General features: G+C 39.9%; 1 protein-coding gene across 1 annotated transcript in view; it reads right to left on the bottom strand.

Moving 5' to 3' along the window:
• LOC118603773 (centrosomal protein of 112 kDa-like) overlaps window positions 1-19,709 on the bottom strand; it is a 124,511-nt gene that overhangs the window by 67,776 nt on the left and 37,026 nt on the right. The window contains exons 2-3 of the mRNA XM_036221980.1: window positions 11,335-11,397; window positions 5,136-5,285 (exon numbers count right to left, since the gene is read on the bottom strand). Coding sequence (XP_036077873.1) covers window positions 5,136-5,285; window positions 11,335-11,397 — 213 coding nt within the window. The remainder of the gene's footprint in view (window positions 1-5,135; window positions 5,286-11,334; window positions 11,398-19,709) is intronic.

Genomic DNA, 19,709 nt, shown 5'->3' with positions numbered 1-19,709 from the left:
AGGCTACAGTAAGTTTGGCTCACAGACAGGAGAGAATCCGGACGCTTTAGAAACATCCGATATTTGGGTTTGACATTTAGAGGTGTCCTGGTTAACAACTGAATTTATCTTGGTTCATCTATTAAACTTTGCCGATAAAGAAAAACTTCTCCAGGAATCACTCAAAAAGCACATCATTTACACGGGGTGGGGGGACTTAGTCTTGCCAGCCTTCTTCCCCACAGCAATGTTAAATGCCAGATGAGCAATGTTTATAGTTCTCAGGGGAAAAAATGTGAACAAGAATACTGTGCCCATCTAACAAGTCATTCAGACGTATGTTAATCGGCAGATGTTTAGACATGAGAAAACTCAGTACCATGAGTCTTGAAGAAACTATTTGACCGTGAAATCCAACCAATTAAGAACCAAATCCAAGTAAAAACTATGGGGATGAAGTTGCTATAGTAACAGGCCTGGTGGTAAGTACCACACCCATTAAAGATGGAATGAGTATAAAGGTTATGGTCAAAGACAAATTAGGAATATCATAAACCTGGTCGGTGTAAAAATAATACGATTACCCCGAGCAGAAGGCGGTAACGAGGAGTGACGGGTGGAAGTACCGGCATACTGATGTACTCATTTTTCAGCCAAAAACCAAATTCTGTCCAAAAGTTCGACAATTCTGTTCTATTCTAGTTTCTTTTATCTGTTGAATTTAAGTAACATTAACTTATTTTTCTAAACTAAATCAAAACATAGACTCTAAAGTATTATCCCATTTTATAAGTCTATCCAGCTTTCTTTCTTCCTTCCTCATAGTATGGTATCCGAAATGTTCACCTTAATGCTATGGGTGATGGGATTTGGAATGACTTTAAATATTTTTACCTTTTTCCTCCCTGCATTTTAAGTTATTTATGAGCATATGCCAATATTCATTTTTACAAAAACAAGAGGGAGACATCCTTAAAAAAAAAAAAAGATGATGTTTGCAAATATGCCACAAAGTTAAATAACGGCGTTGATCCCATGTGGCAGGAACACAGATACAGACATTTCTCCTTTGAACTATCTAGTGAGGTGAGGGATGGCTGGGAGAGGACGACTGGACGTTTAGCGTACCCAGCTGTGGTGGATTTAAGACGGGCTCACAACTTCTGCACTCTTCCCATCGAGAGGCGGTGGCTATTTCTCCCCCCTCGATTCTGGGCTGGCCCTGGGACCTGCCCTGAGCAACAGAATGCGGTGGCAGTACCGCTGTGACTCTTCCTGGGGCAGCCTTAAGTGAAGTGTGGGTCTGCCTTCCCCTCTCGACACTCCCCTCTTGGATGCCCGCTTCTGCGGAAAAAGTTGGAGGACCCAGACAGCAAGGCCACCTGGAGAGATGGCAAGGCCACCTGGAGAGGACCTGGAACCACTTAGATGTTGCAGCCCCAGCCACGTTTCCTGCTGAGTGGGACCCCACACGGGACTCCAGCCAATGCTGGACATGGAGCAGAAGAAGCTCCCCGCCCATCCCTGCCCGAATTTTTGATCCAAAGACTTATGGACACATAACATCGTTGTTGCTCTAAACTACCAAGTTTTGGGGTGGCTGGGTCTGCAGTAGAGAGAGCTCTTTTTAGAAGCTTGACTCTGAAGGTAAGAAATGAGTAAAAGCAGTAAACGAGTGATAAAGTTTTTTTTTCATGTTCAACTTTATAAGATAGGGTATTTGATAGCATAAGAGACCTACCTGTAAGAATACGTTTGTTTTTATAACTCTTTTACAGTCCAGGAACGCCATTCTGTGAAAGACCTGGCCTCCTCTCTTGCTCCTTAGACCGTAGGAATCCCGCCCGCTGTTAGCCTCGGCTACCCCGTCTCTCAAACATTCACTGGACTCCTCTGGCCTGGTGGCTCTTCCTTTTTTACCAAACAATTTCTATTGTTTCTTATTGTAAAAGTTATGTTATAACTTAAAATACCAAGCTAAGATGAGAATAATTATCACAAATTCCACCAAAGATATCCACTGGTAAAAGTTTGATATAGTTCCAATCATTTTTCTCTTTATGTGTTCTTCTATTTGCAAAGTGATCTCATATGTACATAATGTTTTATAAACTGCATTTTCATTACAAACTATCTAGCAAACATTTTCAATATCCTTAAATATGTCCTTCTCCAACATCATTTTCATTATCGTATAGTTTTCAGCTTTTGTGCTACGGTGAAAAAGTACAGAAAGGAGACAGAAAATGCAGGTGCTGTGGCAGGCAAGCAAGTAATAGAGTTATAGGTAAATGGATGGATGCTAAGATGAGCATCTCTTTGGCCAGCCAAAGCTTAGTGCTACTCTTTGTCGCCTGGGGCAAACTCTGGAAATAGGTCAAAGGCTAGGCATGTCTCTCAGGCAACTTAGTAATAATAACAGGTATAGATAGTCACATGATCCTCCAGAAATGTTTCATTAAGTGCTCCTGCACCAGCCTGGTGGCCTTTTGAGTAAGTGCATTTAGTAGACTGCTTTACGCCTGCATGTTTCTCTACAGAATTACTTTAGTGAAAGGTGCATTCATTCACCCACAGACACACTGTAAGTTATGGCAGAGTGAGGACTGGCTTCACTCTCCAATGCTATTCTCCATCGACAGCCTGACAGCTCAGCACCCTATCAACCCAGAGAGTGGCGGGAAGTACCCTGCACAATTAGCATGCTTTTACAGAACGATTTAATACTGATATTTAAATATGGTAATATTTAATGTTCCAAAATATTAGGTAAATATGATCTCATTTTAATATACACACAGACCAGTGTATTTGGGTTTAGAAAACCAAATACAAGCCTCACAGCGACTGTGTCTCTGAGTATCTATATCTATCTATGTATCTATATGTATAAAACCCGCAAATAAAATTAGCAGGTCCAGATCAAACGGCTGTTGCTATCATCATTCAGGCCAGAAAATTAGAGTGAGGACAGATCTCCAGGTTCGCTGGTGTACCTGGTCTCTGACTCACTTTCACAACCAGAATGCAGAGACTGAGGTATGGCGTAACAGTTAATAGCTGCGGCTTTCAAATCAGAAAGACTATGATTTGAGCCTGGCTCTGCCAGGTGCTAGGTGTGACCAGCCCAGTGTGACCTTGGGCTGGTTATTTAACCTCAGAGCCTCACTCTTCCCGTTTGTAAGATGGGGATGACAGATCCTCATAAAGATTACTGTTAAGGCTTAGGCGAGACGATAAAACATGAGATGAATGAAAATATTTGGCAGAGTCTGGTACAAGGTACGTGCTGAATAGATATCAGCTATTATTCCTATTATTTTTTTGTGATGCAGCCTGAAAAAAAAAGGCAATGCGTGCTAATGAATGATCAGATGTAGGTTAGTAAAAAACAATAACTTTCATTCACTTTACACAAAATCTGAGGGAAGCCAAACTAAATGATATCTTCTCTACACTGCAGTTTTAATTATTTTCAGGTACCTACGGTACCTATGTTTTGGAGGGTATTTATTTACTTTTTTGTACACACACGAACACACACATACTGCCATCTTTTAAATTCGGTCTTAATGATTTGACACTTTGGTGGAAATTAGGATCGGAATGTTTTTCCCTTTCAACAGGCGAATGGCTTAAAACTGAAAAACCAAATAATTAAAAGTAGGCAATTATACTAATTATATTTCTTTCGAGTTTTTTAAATCTTTACGAAACAATACTAGAAACTATGTTGTCATGAAGGAAATTTATGTCTTCCCGTTTTGCTTATAGTGGGATTCAATTATTAATTTAAAATTTGGAAATCACCTACCACTTGGTATTTGGGCATCACTGGAAAAGAAATTCACTTAAATGAAAGTTTTATATGACTAAAATAATTTAAACAGAGTATTCAACTTAGTTCATACAAAGCGAGACAGTTATACAGTTCGGTTCGTTGAGTACTTCCTGTGCATTTATAAGTGGAAAGAGCTTCAAAGATTTCTTTAAATTACCAGAATATGAAAAGGAAACGTCTTTGCCTCATATCACATGTGGGGGGAGGGGATCAAAGATGAAAATATACACGAAAAGTGTCATTAATAACCAAATAAAATGAGTCCTGTTCTTTAAAGTGAGGGGGCTGAATATAATGGCCTCCAAGGTTTCATCTATATCTTAAGGCTTTTTATTGCATTGTGTTGTCCAGGCTTATGGCGTATATATAAAAAAGCGACTGACATTAACACTAACTTCCCCCTAAATTACTCAGATTGCCTATAATAGGCTACAGAAAAGAAAGACAGAAGGGTTAGGCAGAAAGGGGCAATGGCAAAACCCAAATGTTTCTTTTATTTTTCTTTGCTTTGTATGATTACTCTAAATGCTTTGAGCATTATTAGAACAAAGTGCAATCACTGAAAAATAATCTTTTGCTGGGAAGTCTTTAAAAAAATTTTTTTGTTCCCTTTTAAATCTTATTTATAAAGGTTTCCAGATGCTATCCTCACAGATTAAACACAGCATGATGTAGACACTTACAATAATAGTTACTGCTATGAAGCCAAGAAAAAACCACTTTGAGATCTAACTTCCTATCACCTAAAGACTTGGGGCCCAGGGAATTTTCTGTTGCTATTAAAGGTGTGATCCTCTGAAGCCATGTGGAAACAAGCTAGGTTCTCAGCAGCAACTCATCCACCCGGTAGGATGTCAAAGCACATCAAATGGTTGGCATTCCAAACCTCAAACAGGTTATTTCTCATTATGTGAATTCATAATGAAAGGATGTGGGCAAAGAATAGAATGTAAATTGGAAGCTGACTTCTGAATTTATTAGCCAGCAGTCCTGGGCTAAAACAGTCATTTCTAATTTCAAGAGACAGTTCCAAAGTGGTTCTCGAGAGAGAGGACACGGTATTTTTCAAATATTTGTTCAATGTGAATGGACTGGGCTTGCCAAAGTGACTTTTTATGCTGGCATGTGATCTCTTAGAGGGAAGTCGGCCTGAGTCACTGGATACATCAAAGGTAGAGTCCAGTGAATGGAATGACTGCGGGCTGTGTGAACAGGCCAGATACCTGCATTCATCTGCCCACTGCTGGGATTTCTGCCCTCCTTTTAATTACATTAAAGCAGCTGGTACCACTGGTTACTGAAGTCTTCAGATTACCTTGATTGCGCGGTCATTATCTCTAATCAGCTGCTTCTTCTCATCTTCAAACTTCTGGGTAACATCCTGCAGCCGCCTGTCTGCAGCAAGCTGCTGCCGGCTGTTCTCCTCTTTCAGAGAGGAAATGGTTGTCTGAAGTTCCACGATGATCTAAAATGAAAACAGCATGCTCCAGCTTCACATTCTTCCGCGAGAGCCCTCTACTTTATATGTATTTATGCTTAACGAAAGAATGGATTTGGCAAAACTCTATTCCACAAACTAAATATTTTCAATCACCATATCACACACTATAACGTATGAAATTCCACACAATAGAAGACTATAATAAAACTGTGAACGGTGAACAACTGCTGAACCAAATATATTTGGAAGACATTTCCACTCCAACATTCCACAATATTTACTCATCAGAAGAAAGAACATCTGTGATCGCAAAAATATGAAATGCATCAGATTTATTTTACTGAAAAATATACTTATTAGAATGAAAAAGCTATTTTTGCCATTCATACTTGGAACTATCATAACCAAAGAAAATAAGGAACAGAGTTCTTTCTTCATAGTTACCTAATTATACACAGTAATTTTTGAGTATTCACTAATGCTTGTGCTTTTTGCTAAACACTTTAAGCTCCAATGTCATCTACTCCTGGGGGACCAGCATTAATATGGCCCACCTTTTATTCATGGGGAAACAGAGGCATAGAAAGAGGTCACATATTTCACACTGTTGAAGATGACATCCAGCCAAGGAGAAAGGTAGATCTGAACCATGCAGTCACATTAAACACTGCACTAACTGGTTCCTCTAACTAGCCTACTTCATTTTTTTAAAAATAAGTTTTAGTGTCGAAGAGAAGTTTATTATGACATAGTTCCAAATAGGTTGCTTTCTTCCTAAGTGAGATAGATCGATGAAAGTTTGTTTGGGTGCACACAGTGCCATTTCAGAGCCTCCTGTAGTATTCTCTACATTTGAGAACTGATTTTCTCCACGACATGGTTCCCTCCCAGGTCGCCGAGTGATCACGTGATGATGGACCTTTGCATTAACGGGCTCACTGGCCTTGCTGCTCTTCCTTTGATTTGGCTGCATCTACTTTCTTTCAAATTTAATAGTGACAACTTTTTAAAAGCAGGAAAAGGCTGTTTCTTCTCATTAAAGACCCTGACTCCTGGGTTGGAACATAATTCTGTTGGTTCTACGGGCAGGGGTAGTTGGTGAGAAACAGCAGACAAGTTATTTATCTTCCTCAAATCTCAGTTTTTCCAGTTATTATTTGATGACTAAACTAGATTGCAGCATTATAAGGCAATAAATAAAAACTTTCTGGGGCCTCTCAGAAGCCAAGTCCTATAAAATATTAGGACTTGACATAAATGATAACATATTTACAATTAAGTATGGAGTATTTATGCTTTTAGAAGTCAGCAAACTCACTATCAAAGTTTAGCATTTAGAATTTGTAAATAATTAACTATTAAGACAACTGAGAAATAAACAACAAAATATTTAATAGGAGTATGTTAATATTTTGAATGCAAACTTGAACCTTCTGCTACCAGTAGAGGAATTCGTTTACTGAGAATGAAAATGTTTTCATCTGTTTTTTGAATTTTGATGAAATGTTTCCATTCTGGCATAAATTCCATTAATTCTCATTGCACTTCTAATGAAACAGGGAAGGTTAAATTCTTATAGTAAATGTCAAAAACCGGGGGACAGAAGAGTCAGCTCGCTCACAGTCATGGAGCTGGAGGAGCCAGAGATAAGAAGGAGCCAGATTTCCTTGGCCTGACATGAAACTTAAGACTGGTATTTTATAAGAACGTGGGGCCAGATAGTAAAAATAACTTACTCTTTCAATGACTATTGCAGTGTTTCAAGTTGAGTGAACCACAATTTTGGAGAAGTAGTGAGTTTAATTCTATAATGTGTTCATTGTGTGTGTGTGTGTGCGTGCGTGCACGCGCACATGCGTGTTAGTTCTGTGCAATTTTATCACATGTCTAGACTCACAGATCTACCACCACAATCACGCAATACATTTTTAAAGTACAAAGTAATTCTGTTTCTTTAAAAAATATTAAGATTTGGATTACCTTTTTAATTGACTGATAAAAAATACTGAGGTTCTTCAACTGACCATACAGTTATGAAACAGGGATCTCTCATTTTCAGAAGATTTATGACAAGAGTACATAAAAAAAATAGATAAATAAATGCAGGTTTTGGAAGGAACTACAAGCAAAGTCCAGGATGTTCTGAGGATGGCATGCCTGCTTTTCTGTGGAAAATGAAACCTTACATTCTTTAGGGGAATAATGAGATTCTTTGGGGGGAATAATGACACTACTTTTGAAAAGTTATTTTTAAAACTTATGAAGATGATATAGGAAGAGTGTCAAAACACTAAGGTGAAACACCTTGGGTAGATAAACGGATAAACTGGTTGACAGACAGATAAGATGGAAATAACAGATGTGGCTAAAATACGGACAATTTCCAAAACAGATTTGAGATTTATTTTAAGACTGAGAAATAATCATGCTAACTAGATGAAGATGCTTTAGGTAAGGGACAAAACCCAGCTGGTTGTAGACACAGAGTATAAGACAATAGACTATTTTCACCTTAGCCCAGGGCATGTTACTGGGACTCACTAAATGTTTAAGTAGTAGAACTATAATCATAGTAAATTTAACACATTTAAAAATATGACATTGAGATAATCTAGCCTTTTCTCAGAATAATAATGTAAAAAGTCTCTAAGAAAAATGAGAACTAATCTATACAATCATAATCAAACCCCACTAGTTTTCATTGAATCATAATTAAAAACTACAAAACAAAATTCAACTAAATGTGTACCCTGTATTAGCTTCAGAGAAAGAAGTGGATTAGGACATTTCCACATGAATATTAAAAAATCCGTATTTTGGGAGGCAAAAGGAGAGCTATTTTGGGGTGATGCTATAAGCAACCTAACCTATGAAAACTACGACAGGTACTAATTATTGTTAAGCAATTAATACTTTGCATAAATGTCAGTGGTCTTATTAGGTCTTAAAAATAAGAGGATTCTAAACAGAGATTGAGATTTCACCTTTAACTCGCTCTACTGATTTTCCAGATCATAGCACAGACTGAGATTTTTAAAAAGCCGTTCTGTAAACTACAACAGACAAGACAAGCAGTACTTGGGCAGGTTCGTGAACACTGCCCCGTAAGTGTGAGAGTGGCTTCTCGGCACCTTTGGCACTCCGGGTGGCCCCCTTGCAGAGTGGCACGAAGGTGGGGACGTGGGGGGCACGTGAACACGCCCAGACACCAATCTGCATCTGCACGTGGGGGCCGGCGTGGGGCGATGGGGAGGCCTGTCCCCTGGCAGTGGGCGGGCCCCGCTGGCATGCCGGCGTTGGCCTTTACCACAACTGCCTACACTCCTGCGATCTGCAATATTTCTTTGATGAATGGCTACCAAGTGAGCCAGTTGAGTGGGGAAAAGTGCATTAAAACTGAAAAGGCAAGGGCAGTATGTAATATTAACCTAGAAGAATAAATATGTGATTCTGATAGAATAATACTTGGGAGTGTGCCCAGAGAGATGACGCCATCCTGGCAAACGCTGAGAATCCCAGAAGGGGCACGGTCCTGGGTACATCAGGGTTTGGTGTACATGGTCTATTAGGTCTTAAAAACTTGATAAAATCTTAAAGATCAAGTAAATTCCTTTAAGGGAGAAAAATATTTAAAATATTTTCCAAATTTAACCTGATGGTCTCCTGGGCACCAACACATTCATTACTAATGCATTCATCTTATTAAGTTTTTTTTTTTTTTTTTTTTGAGAGAGAGAATTTAAAAAACCTAATAAACAGTTGAGCAACTTTGCTTCTGGCGTTCTCCTCTGCTTAGATGTGAGTTAGAGATTCCAGCAAACTATAACTGGAAAACAGAAAATTCAATCCATGGTTCTGTTTTATAATGTTCATTTTTAAATAATTTGTTTTTCTGAACTGACTGAATTGTCAACCGATGCTTCTCATATTTAGAGGTAGGCAACCAAAATATTATCAATGTAAGGTTGTCATCCTACCTTTTATGAGAAGAGTGAACTATGTTTTATCCTTTCTAAGTTTTTTATTTTTCTTTTCTGCCATGGCACTGTTCTTTCATTTATGAAATGATGGTAATAGTATGTGATAGTTGTTACTAATTTTTTTTTTCTTACTTCTCCTCCTCTTCCTCTTCATGTCCTGACTTGTGAAAATATTTAGCAACCCTATGCCTTGCCAAATTTTGGAGGGAGATTTTTATTAATTCTTAAACACGCAATAAGAAATAAAAATAAAGAATTTCTTGCTCATTCCATACCTTTTTATATTCTTCGCTCCCTCCTTTCCTTCCTCTATTGCAATTTTAATACAACTATTATAAGCACTAACAGTTATTAAATACTTTTCTAGGTACTAAGCTAAGCACTTTTTTGGCACTGTATTACTGAACACTTAAAACTATCCTATGACTATCCTAAGTCTCACTCCCCCATTTTACAAATGAGGAAACTGAATTCCAGAGAGGGCAGGTAACTCGCTCAAGGTCATGTAAGTGGTAGGGTTGGTATTCAAATTCGGGTCTGCTGGACTCCAAAGCTTAGGCTTTCTTCTACACTAACATATTTAATTTGCTTTAATATGAACTAATTGGGCTTCCTCATACATTCCTTTAGATAAACATAAATACTCATGTTCACGCTCATTATTTAAGCATTGTAGGCTATCTCGTATCTCACTTTCGGTCCGCCGCCCCATTTCACATAAAGCAAAATAAGCAGACAGAAAGGGTATGCCAGCTGCGGAGCTTTCGTGTTTCAGTTTAAACTTTAACTTTTGGAGAAATAAGATTTCTCTTGATTATAAGAATCTTTCTCAGTGAATAAAAAAGGATATTCCTCATGTTTCTTCCTCAAGGAAGGTCTAAAATAATGGCAGTCAAGGCAACCATCTTTCAAATAAACACATTTTGCTTTTCTAATGGGATGTGAATTAGGTAACATATGCACATTTTAGAAAAAAATTGTATAATCTAAGAAATTCCATGATTATTATCACCGAAATTTTGCCATATTAAAAATGTGAGGGACTGGGCCAGGCTTGCGGTGTCAAGGTTAAGAGCTTTCATTTCAAAGTCAGAGCCAGGTTGGGTCCTGGCTTAGTCATTTGCTAACTTGTGTGACCTCATTTTTCTGAGTCTTAGTTTCCTCAACTGGAAAAATGGAGCCAATAATAGTTCCTAACCCCAGAGTTATTCTGAATGAAGACTGAATGAGTCAGTATGGTTAGTGCCTCATAAAATTCTTGATTTTATTATCGTTTTGTTGTGTTGCTGTTACTACCACTGTGTGGTAACTCATGAAATGGTACATAAATTTCAGTTTAGTACCCCAAATCACTATATACATGCAAAATATTAAGAAAAGCTGATTTTTAAAGTCATTAGTTATGATGCCCACAAAGTTAAATGGCTTAATCTATCTGTAAAAATGAAAATTAGTATTTATTTAGAATTATTCATACAACTAAGGAATGTTTGAGATTCCCTAGATGACACTGTAGGATCATCATAACAACTTATAGTGCAGGAAAGGCACTCTGAGCATTAGTTCAGGTAGAGACACGCACCCAATCATTGGTCATTTTTGTATTAAACCTACACTAGTAACGACGTACAGCAAGATATGGGTACAGGCACTTACAACTCTTCTTTTTCCCAAAAGGAGTCAATGGTTGAGCTAATTTAACACAGAATATTTGTCATTTTGAGTTTTGTTGTTAAGCAGTCTTTAGACTTAGCAAAATGGAATACTGCAAAAAAGCCCAGATGGTATCAAGTTGCTGTCACAAATGTAGGTGTGCATCCCCTGCCCTTGTGAAATACGCAGCAGCCTGGGCTTGTTCAAGTGCACGGGCTAGTTTTACAACATTTGATTGTGTGCGTGTGTGTTCAAATGGTTCAATATGCTGCATTTAAAAATTTTAACATAAATATTAAAAGCACATATTATTTATCCATATCCCCATCAAAAATATGAGACTAATCCAGGAGACACTGAATGCTTCTATGAGCAGGTTTCTTTGTTGCTTGTTGTTTTTTTTTTTTTTGGTTTTGCTTTTTTTCTTTCAGCGTTCTTACCTGAGAAGATTTGGCAAGCTTCTGAGTATATTCCTTCTCAATCTGCTTCAGCCTGCTGTTGGCCTGAAAAACACACATACGTGAACACACACACGGTGACCTGTGAGCGTGGTATCTCTTCCACATGCCTATCGCCAGGCAGCTGGGCCGGATGCCAGCTGCTCCGCCCTTCTGGAGAAGCCAGAAAACCACAGGGCTTGTCTTTGATCTAATGCCAACTATTCATCACTTAAAAAGCAAAGAGAAAAAGAAAAAAAAAAAAAAAGACCTCTCCTGCCAATTATTAGACAAACACAGACTTCTGTGGAGAGAGAGAGAGAAAAGGAGGAGGAGAGACAGAACCAGACACAGCGAGAGTGTGAAGGCTCGGGAGGTAAAGTGAGGGAAGCGAGAGGAAAGAAGGGAGAAGGAGGAAGAGAAAGAGGGTGAGGGGGACTCGGAGGAGGGGGAAAATGTCATACTCGTTCCCTTAGTTTAAAGAGAAAAAAGAAACACATTCTCTGGGCAGAGGCGGACAGGAGAATTTGGGATTCACTGACCAGAGCTGAGCCCCCATTCTGCCTAACACGCAGGAACTATTTTTTGAAGTGGCAAATATGTGTAAAAGAAACATGTTTTATGCCGTGGAGGTAGGGCGGCCTTGCCGGAGTCAGTCTGCGTTACTTAGAGCGCGATTATGTCCTTTGCCACTCGGGTCCCAATCCTGCTTCCCCGCTCTCTCGAAGCCGCCGGGATCTTCCCCTTCCCCTCAGTGTCTGTAAGTGTCACAGCGACGTGCCCTGGCCGGGCCTTTTCCGCCCCCCACCGCGCGGGCACTCAGCGGGCCCTTCGGAGCGGGCTCAGGCCCTTCGCCGCCGGAGGTCCCGGCCCTGCCCCCCGTGATCCCCTCTCTTCCTCTCCGCGTCTCGCCCTCGTTCTGCGTCTCTCTGGAGCTCTGATGGCTGGATCTCTCGGGCTTTTTCTTACCGTTTCTATATTCTTGTTTCTATTTTCAATTTCTTTGTCTTTATTAACTTTTACAGAGATTTCTCAACTTTTAATTTTAAACTTTTTCTACTGGATATTGAAAAAGTTCTGCCACACTATTTGGAGTTTCCAAGAGTGTTTTTGGCTGTTGTTGATGCTCTGAACAGCATCACCGCTCCTGTTTTTACAGGTGAGGAACGTGAGGCACAGAGAGGTTAAGTAACGTGCCAGGCAGCACACGGCGGGCACGTGCCGCAGCCAGGACTCGATCCCGCCCGCCAGAGCGGGTCGCGTGACGCCTCTCAGTACGGTCTCCATTTCTCCCGAGGGTGTTAATTCAATATAAACCTTTAAACACCTATGTCTGTGTCTACACATATTAATTTTTTTTTTTGTATGATCTGATGAGTATCTGTGTTTTCTCTGGGTTCCTTTTATTTATTTGTTTTGCCAGCCTGATTTGGTCTCTGTTTTTAACTTTAGATAGTTTCCTCAAATGTCTGGTAACCTCTGGTTTTCTTTTTTATTTACAGTGAGGTCCTCTAAAATACGCAGGCTTCGTGACAGACGGACATCATCGCAGGGTGTCAGAGAGGTGCCTGGACTTTCCCGTGTCAGTATGTGACCAAACGTTCTTCCTGGACGATCTTGCCCAGAGCTGCGGCCCCCATGTTTCTGCCAAGGCTTTCAGAAGGGCACACAGGGGTTCAGGATACTGACTCTTGCACAATCCCATTTTCATTTTTGCCCTCAGCCATACTGGGTCCCTCTCATTCCATCTCTCCAGAGAGCAAATCAGGGGTGGGGGCAGGGGTGGCCAGGGAACAAATCACACACTGAAACCCTAACCCCAATGTGTGGTACGTGGAGGGAAGGCCTCTGGGAGCCAGCTGGGTCATGGGGTGGAGCCTGCACGAAAGGGATTAGTGCCCTTGGCAGGAGAGGCCAGAGACCTTTCTGCCACGTGAGGATGCGATGAAGAGACTCAGCCTGCAATGGGAAGAGGGCTCCCGCCAGGACCGACTGTATTGGCACCTGACCTCAGACTTCCAGCCTCCGGACTGTCAGAAATACATTTCAGTTCTTGATAAGCCACCTGGTTTATGGTGCTTTGTCACAGAACCCGAGCTAACACAATGGCCATGTGTTTTAAGTTCGAAAGCAATTCCTTAGAGTTTATTTCATAGATCTCTCTGTATCTATAATCCCACTGAGTACACTGGGCAGTTTTGTTTTTTGAGAACAGAGAAGGTATACAACTATTGCTATTCTTTCTGGTACGCCATCAGACTGCATTCCAGCTCTGTAATTAACAAAGCCATTCTCCGTTACAGAACTGAGGCCACTCTGAACCTCTCGACGTTCTATTTCTCTTGGTTCACATTCTGCCAATATTTTTTAAATCACGAAATGCTTGATAAAGTATTCGATGCTGATGTAATAAACACTTACAGAGCTCTTACAATTTGCCAGGCACTGTTGAAAGTGCTTTAAAAATATTTACTCACTAGGAAATATAAAAATTATAACGTCATAAAGATTAAGTTGCTTTTCCCTAAAAAAGTTGGAGTCAGAGATGCTGCTTAGGGCAGGACAGCCTGTGTCTCAGCTGCAGCTACTCTTCATGAGTCTATGCTAGCCAGCCCAGAACCCTGCAAACTCAAGTAAGTTCCTTCACAGTTGACTGTCCAATTTATCCATCCATTCCAGGCAATCAGGACTAGGACAGTGAGCAAAAAAGACAGTCTCTCCCTACCTTTATGGAACACCTATCCTAGACAGTAAACAAAATAACTTATCAAAGTAATAATACGTCAGGGTATAAGGGCTATGGAGAGGACAAAGCAGGAGAGCGATGAGAAGTGAAGAAAAGAAGGGGGTAGTTTATAATGTTTAAATATGGAAGTTAGGGACGCTGAGAGGATGATATGTAAGCAAGGACCTGGAAGAGACGAGGGATCCACGGTGAACTCCAGGCAGAGCCAGCCAGCCAACACAAAGGCCTTGAGGCAGAGGCATGCATGGCATGCTCAAGGCACAGGGCAGTGGCCAGTGTATCTGGATCAGTGAGCAATGTCTCCCTTGGACAAGACGAGGTCTAAGAGAGCTCAAGGGGCCGGACCCTGCATGGTGTTCGAAGCAACCGTGGGGAATGTGGTTTTTGAGATGAGTGAAATGAAGTCACTGAAGAATTTTCGTATAAGAGTGACATGAATTAATGCAAGTATTCATCAGATTACTTAGCTTTTGTTTGGGGCAAGAATCAGATAGAGAAGCCATCTGAGAATCTCACTAAAAATCCAGGATGGTAGCAGAGGAAGTGGTGAGAAGTGGTTGGATTCTGAGGAAGATCTGAAAGTAGAATCAATTAGATATGCTATATGATAAAAAGAAATGAATCAAGGATAACTTCAAGATTTTTGTCCCAAGCAACTAGAAGAATGGGGTTGTCGTCATTACCTTGCATCAGAAGCACTACGGTGGAATGGGCTTTGGAAGATCAAGATCAGTTTTGGACACATTAAGCTTGGAGATGCCTACTGGACCTCCGGTGCTGAAGTAAGAATGTAGGTATTAGAGTCTGGAGCTTTGGGGACTGGTCTAAGGTAGAGGCATGGATACAGACATCAGTATATCAATGGCATACAGAACTATGCTACGAGACAACAAGTGTATATAAAAAGAGAGGTCTAAGTTACCGAGCCCTGGGCCTGCACATGTGAAAAGGCTGGAGATGAGGAAGAAAGCAGACGATGGCCGGAGAGATAAGAAATCAAGGAATCCTGAAGCCAAGTAAAGAAAGTGTTCCAAGGACTATTCGACTGTTTGAAATGCTGCAGAGAGGTCATGTAACGTGAGGGCTGAGGAATAACCACATGGCTTAAGCATGTGGAGGACATCGGTCATTGGGATAAAAGCAATTCTGGTGTAGTGGATGAGGGCGTAAGACAGATTAGAGGGAGCTCAAGGGTGAGGAGAGGAACTGGAGCAGATACAAACAATTCGTTCAGCGTTTTGTTACAAAAGGAAGGAGAGAAACGGGCTGGAGATTTCGGGGGAAGTAGGTGAAGAAAAGGCTGATTTGTTTGGTTGTTTTCTTCCGTAAGATGAGAGAACTAAGAGCGTGAGTGTGGGCTTATGGGAAAGGTCTGGCTGTGAAAGGGAAAATCAGATGATGCCAGAGATTTCCTGACACACGCCCCTGAGTGAGGGCGAGGGGTGGGGTCTAGAGCACACGGGGAGGAAGAGGGGGCCTTTGCTGCAAAGAGCGGGGAAATCAAACCCAGCCACAGTGGTAGCAACTTCCCATCCTCCCCGTGGAGTGGAAGGAAAGATCCATCAGGCAAGCATGAGGATGGCAGGAGAGACTGTTGGAGAGTTGAGGCGTGAGGGGAGGATATGAACAGGCATCCAGGAAACTGGGAAGGGACTGAGTCCCAGGACTCCAGGAAGAACTACGGTCCGCTTGAAGTGACCAGCACTGGATTTAAAGTGAGACCAGCGGGTGAAATGGAAACCTCCAGAACTGACAGCAGCGACATGGGGCAAAACCGATACTCTGCATAATGAGCGTCATCGAAGAAATAAAACTAATTTATCAACCTTCAAGGTTTTTACTACGTATTTGAACCTAAGTTAAAGCTGCCCAAATTTATGAACTTCTTAGATAAATCTAAATGGCTCTGATTATGCATGGTTGAAACTTAAAAGCTAATTTATCATGCAAACTGTCCCCAAAACATTTTTTTTGAATAAATTTCTTCTTAGGATGGCACTGATGGTACATTTTATTTCCATACCAAAGACGAAGTTATGATTAGGTATTTTAATCCAAGTCTTATTTTCATAACTATCATTACTGTAGAGAAATACAATTTTCAAACACTCGTCTGCAGCATGGCCTGAACAGATTTAGAATAACAGATGAGGGGAAAAAATCATAATGTTAAAGTGATCAAGGTTATTATGTTGCTGCTGCTGTTTTAATCTTTGGCTCCTTCTCACTGTTCCTGCTTATTCCTGGGCCTGCTCTGCGCCCTCTGCTCTCCTCCAGCCTCTTCCTCAGGTCATTCTTCCCTGTGAAAGAGCCCGCTGGGTGGGTCCACTCCCTCTACATAATTCCTATCAAAATCTTGCGGTTTTAAACGCACTGGAAAGGAACACACCGACTAATTGTCACGAAGGTGTCAATGGCTGTTATTCACCTTAAAATGCCACCCTATTCTCACAGGGTACTTTGCATTGGGCCTTAACTCAAAAAAAAGTTCTCCATTCCTTTATTTTCCATTTCCTATCACTAACAGTGAAAATTCAGACATTCGTAATTTCCAAGAAGGTGATGTGGAAGAAGAAAATTAGGAGACTCCTCTAGAATACTTACATTTAAGGCAAGACCAGATCTAATAACAATAATTTTCTTTAAAATGTAATAGCATATGTTTCTGAATAAAATATTTGTTTTTAGAGTTAAAAAAAAAAGAATGCTTCCAAGATTCTTGAAATGTAGCATAAAGTTCAAATTATTATTTTCTAGCAGTATTTTCTACTGTGAAGCTTTGTAGGCATCTATTTGAAGCATCTTCAAACACTGCGAATACAGTTAACACAAGTTGGTGCCAGATGTTAATACATAACTGTCACTACCCTATGACAAAAGTATTCAGAGAATTCACAACAAATATTTATATTTAATTTAATTTGAAATATTTACAGAACTTTCAAACTTGAAAATCTCTACATTTTACCTCCTAATAAATAGGTACAAATTTGTGAAGCATAAATAAAATTCATGATTTCTGCTTGAGCCATGATGGAGTAACTGGGACCACATTTAATCTGCTACAGTAAACAGCCAGAAAACCAGACAAAATATAAGAAAAGCTGTTTTAGGATTAGGATGTTGGGAAACAAAAAGCACAGGACTGTCGCCCCGGGAAGAGAAAGGAAAAAGAGAAGTGGGCCCTGCAATCACGCCTTGCTCTCTGGGGGCACATTCTGGGCCCGAAGCACAGCACAGCACTATTGTGAACTGAGGAGAGGAAGGCCAGAGGCCGGGAGGACGGGGGCAGCTGGAACCTATGGCCGCAGGGCACCAGACAGGAGGGAGCGCACAGAGGTCCCGGCATCTACATGGGTTCCCCTGAGACTGTTGCTGACACTTAGCTATGCACGTATAGGGTTACGTTCTGTAAGACAAAGTACAAAGTGACAGGTGAGCTTTAAGATAAGTACTTTTCAAAGCTCACACAAAGCTGAGAGATATCGGAGTTCTGACTAATCAGAACGGAGTGCTCACAGAACGTCACATTTTAGTTATGGGGTAAGACTAGCCTTAAAGTGAACTTTAAATCTGCTCTAATGAAGTTTGAAAATAAGTCTCAAATGGATCAAACAAGTAACTTAACTGCTTCTTAAACAAAGTTCAGTATTTTTTAAAAGAAGTGAAGAAAACTCAGCATTCAACAACATAAAATTTACAATGTCCAGCATCCAATAAAAAATAATGAGACAGGAGAAGAAGCAGGTATATGTGAGCCAAGAGCAGGAGAAAAATCAGTCCATGGAGTTAGACCTAAAATGACAGAGATGGTGAACCCAAATATTTAAACAAAAACATGAACATAATGAGAGAAATAAAAAATAAAAACTAAATAGCCTAGAGCATAGTAATATGTTATCTGAAAGGAAAATTTCACTGGATGGAATCAACAAGAGATTCAGCACCGTAGAAGAAAACGTGAGTGAATATGACAGTATGCTAATATAAAAGTAGATTTGAGAACAAAGAAGCTTAACAGAAGAAAAAGAGGGATATTTCATAATGGTAAATAATTTAATGCGTAAGAATGATATGACCATCCTAATGGGTATTATTACCTAACTTCAAGAGCTTAAAAATAAATGAGGCAAAGAGCGACAGAACTGAAAAGAGAAACAGGCAAATCCACAAATTATAATAGAGGAGATTTTAACCCTTCTCTCTCAGGAACTGATAGAAAAGTATACAGAAAACTAGTAAGGAAACAGGTGATCTGAAAAACACTGTCCACCAGCCTTACCATTAATCAAGAGAAACTACATTCTGGAACATATAACACATATCAATAAACTTTTAAAGTACTGAAATCAGACACGCTACATTCCGTACCAAAATAAAATTAAATTAGAGATCCATAACAAAAAGGTATCTGATAATCCCCAAATATTTAGAAAATAAAAAATATACACCCAATTCCCATGAGTCAAAGAAGAAATCACAGAGGCAATTAGAAGATATTTTTAAGTTAATGAAAATTGAAGCAAAGTATTTGCGGAATGCAGCTAAGTCAGCGCTCAGTGAAAAATTTTAGCTTTGAATTATTTTATTCACAAAGAAGGAAGATCTACAATAAGTGATATAAGCTTCCCCTGAAGAAGCTCGAAAGAGAATAGCATTTTTTTTAAAAAAAAGTAAGAAGAAAATAAGAAACATAATGGTAGAAATCAATAAAATAGAAAACAGAAAAACAATAGAGAACATCAATGAAACCAAAAGCTGGTTCTTTGAGAAGAGATAAATAAAACCGAGAAACAGAGGAGACATACATTACCAACATCAGGAAGGAGAGGGAAGGGGCATCTCTATCAAATCCTTCAGACACTGATAGAGCAGCAATGAAATGTCATGAACAACAACACATTACCAAAGTGCTTTGGACAATTTAGACAAAATATACAAATCTTTTACATGATATGAATTATCAAAAGCAACTCAAGAAATAGAAAATTCAGAGTCCTTTATCCCTATGTATTCACATAGACAGACACACACACACACACACACACACACACACACACCCCTACATTCAAGCCCAAGTGGTTTCACTACTGAATTCTATGAAACATCTAAGGAAGAAATAATATCAACTCCACATAAAGTCTTCTGGAAAATACACCATGATAACTGGTTAACGGAGTAAAGTTCCTTCATCAAAACGTGAATCTTCCCATCAAAACCCCGACACCATTGGTTCTCCCCAGTCTTCCTTCCCTTCATATCACTACTGTTTTTTTCCTACATTGACTCCTTTCCACGTAATTATGAAGAGGCTAGTTTTTCAAGCACATACACACACACATGCACGCACAGACGCACACACACATGCACGCACGCACACACAGCCCCTCCCTGAAATCCTGGCATGTCCCTGTGATGGTTTCACAAACATTTACGTTGAGTACCTCCTCTGTGTTGGGCACTGTGTATTTACAGAGGTAAAGATTTAAAATAGTTGAGGAGGAGACAGATGAGTAAATACATAATATACAGCATAAGTGTCATGAAAGAGCTACGCACAGGGTGTTATTAGGGAAAAACTATGAGATACCTCACAGTAGAGGCTTTTGAAGGAGATGAATATTAAAGGATA

The sequence above is a fragment of the Rousettus aegyptiacus genome, unplaced genomic scaffold, assembly GCF_014176215.1.
Source record: "Rousettus aegyptiacus isolate mRouAeg1 unplaced genomic scaffold, mRouAeg1.p scaffold_m13_p_6, whole genome shotgun sequence".
In the NCBI taxonomy this organism is placed as follows: domain Eukaryota; kingdom Metazoa; phylum Chordata; class Mammalia; order Chiroptera; family Pteropodidae; genus Rousettus; species Rousettus aegyptiacus.
The sequence above is the reverse complement of the archived record's forward strand: the minus strand, read 5'-3'. Positions and strand labels throughout refer to the sequence as shown.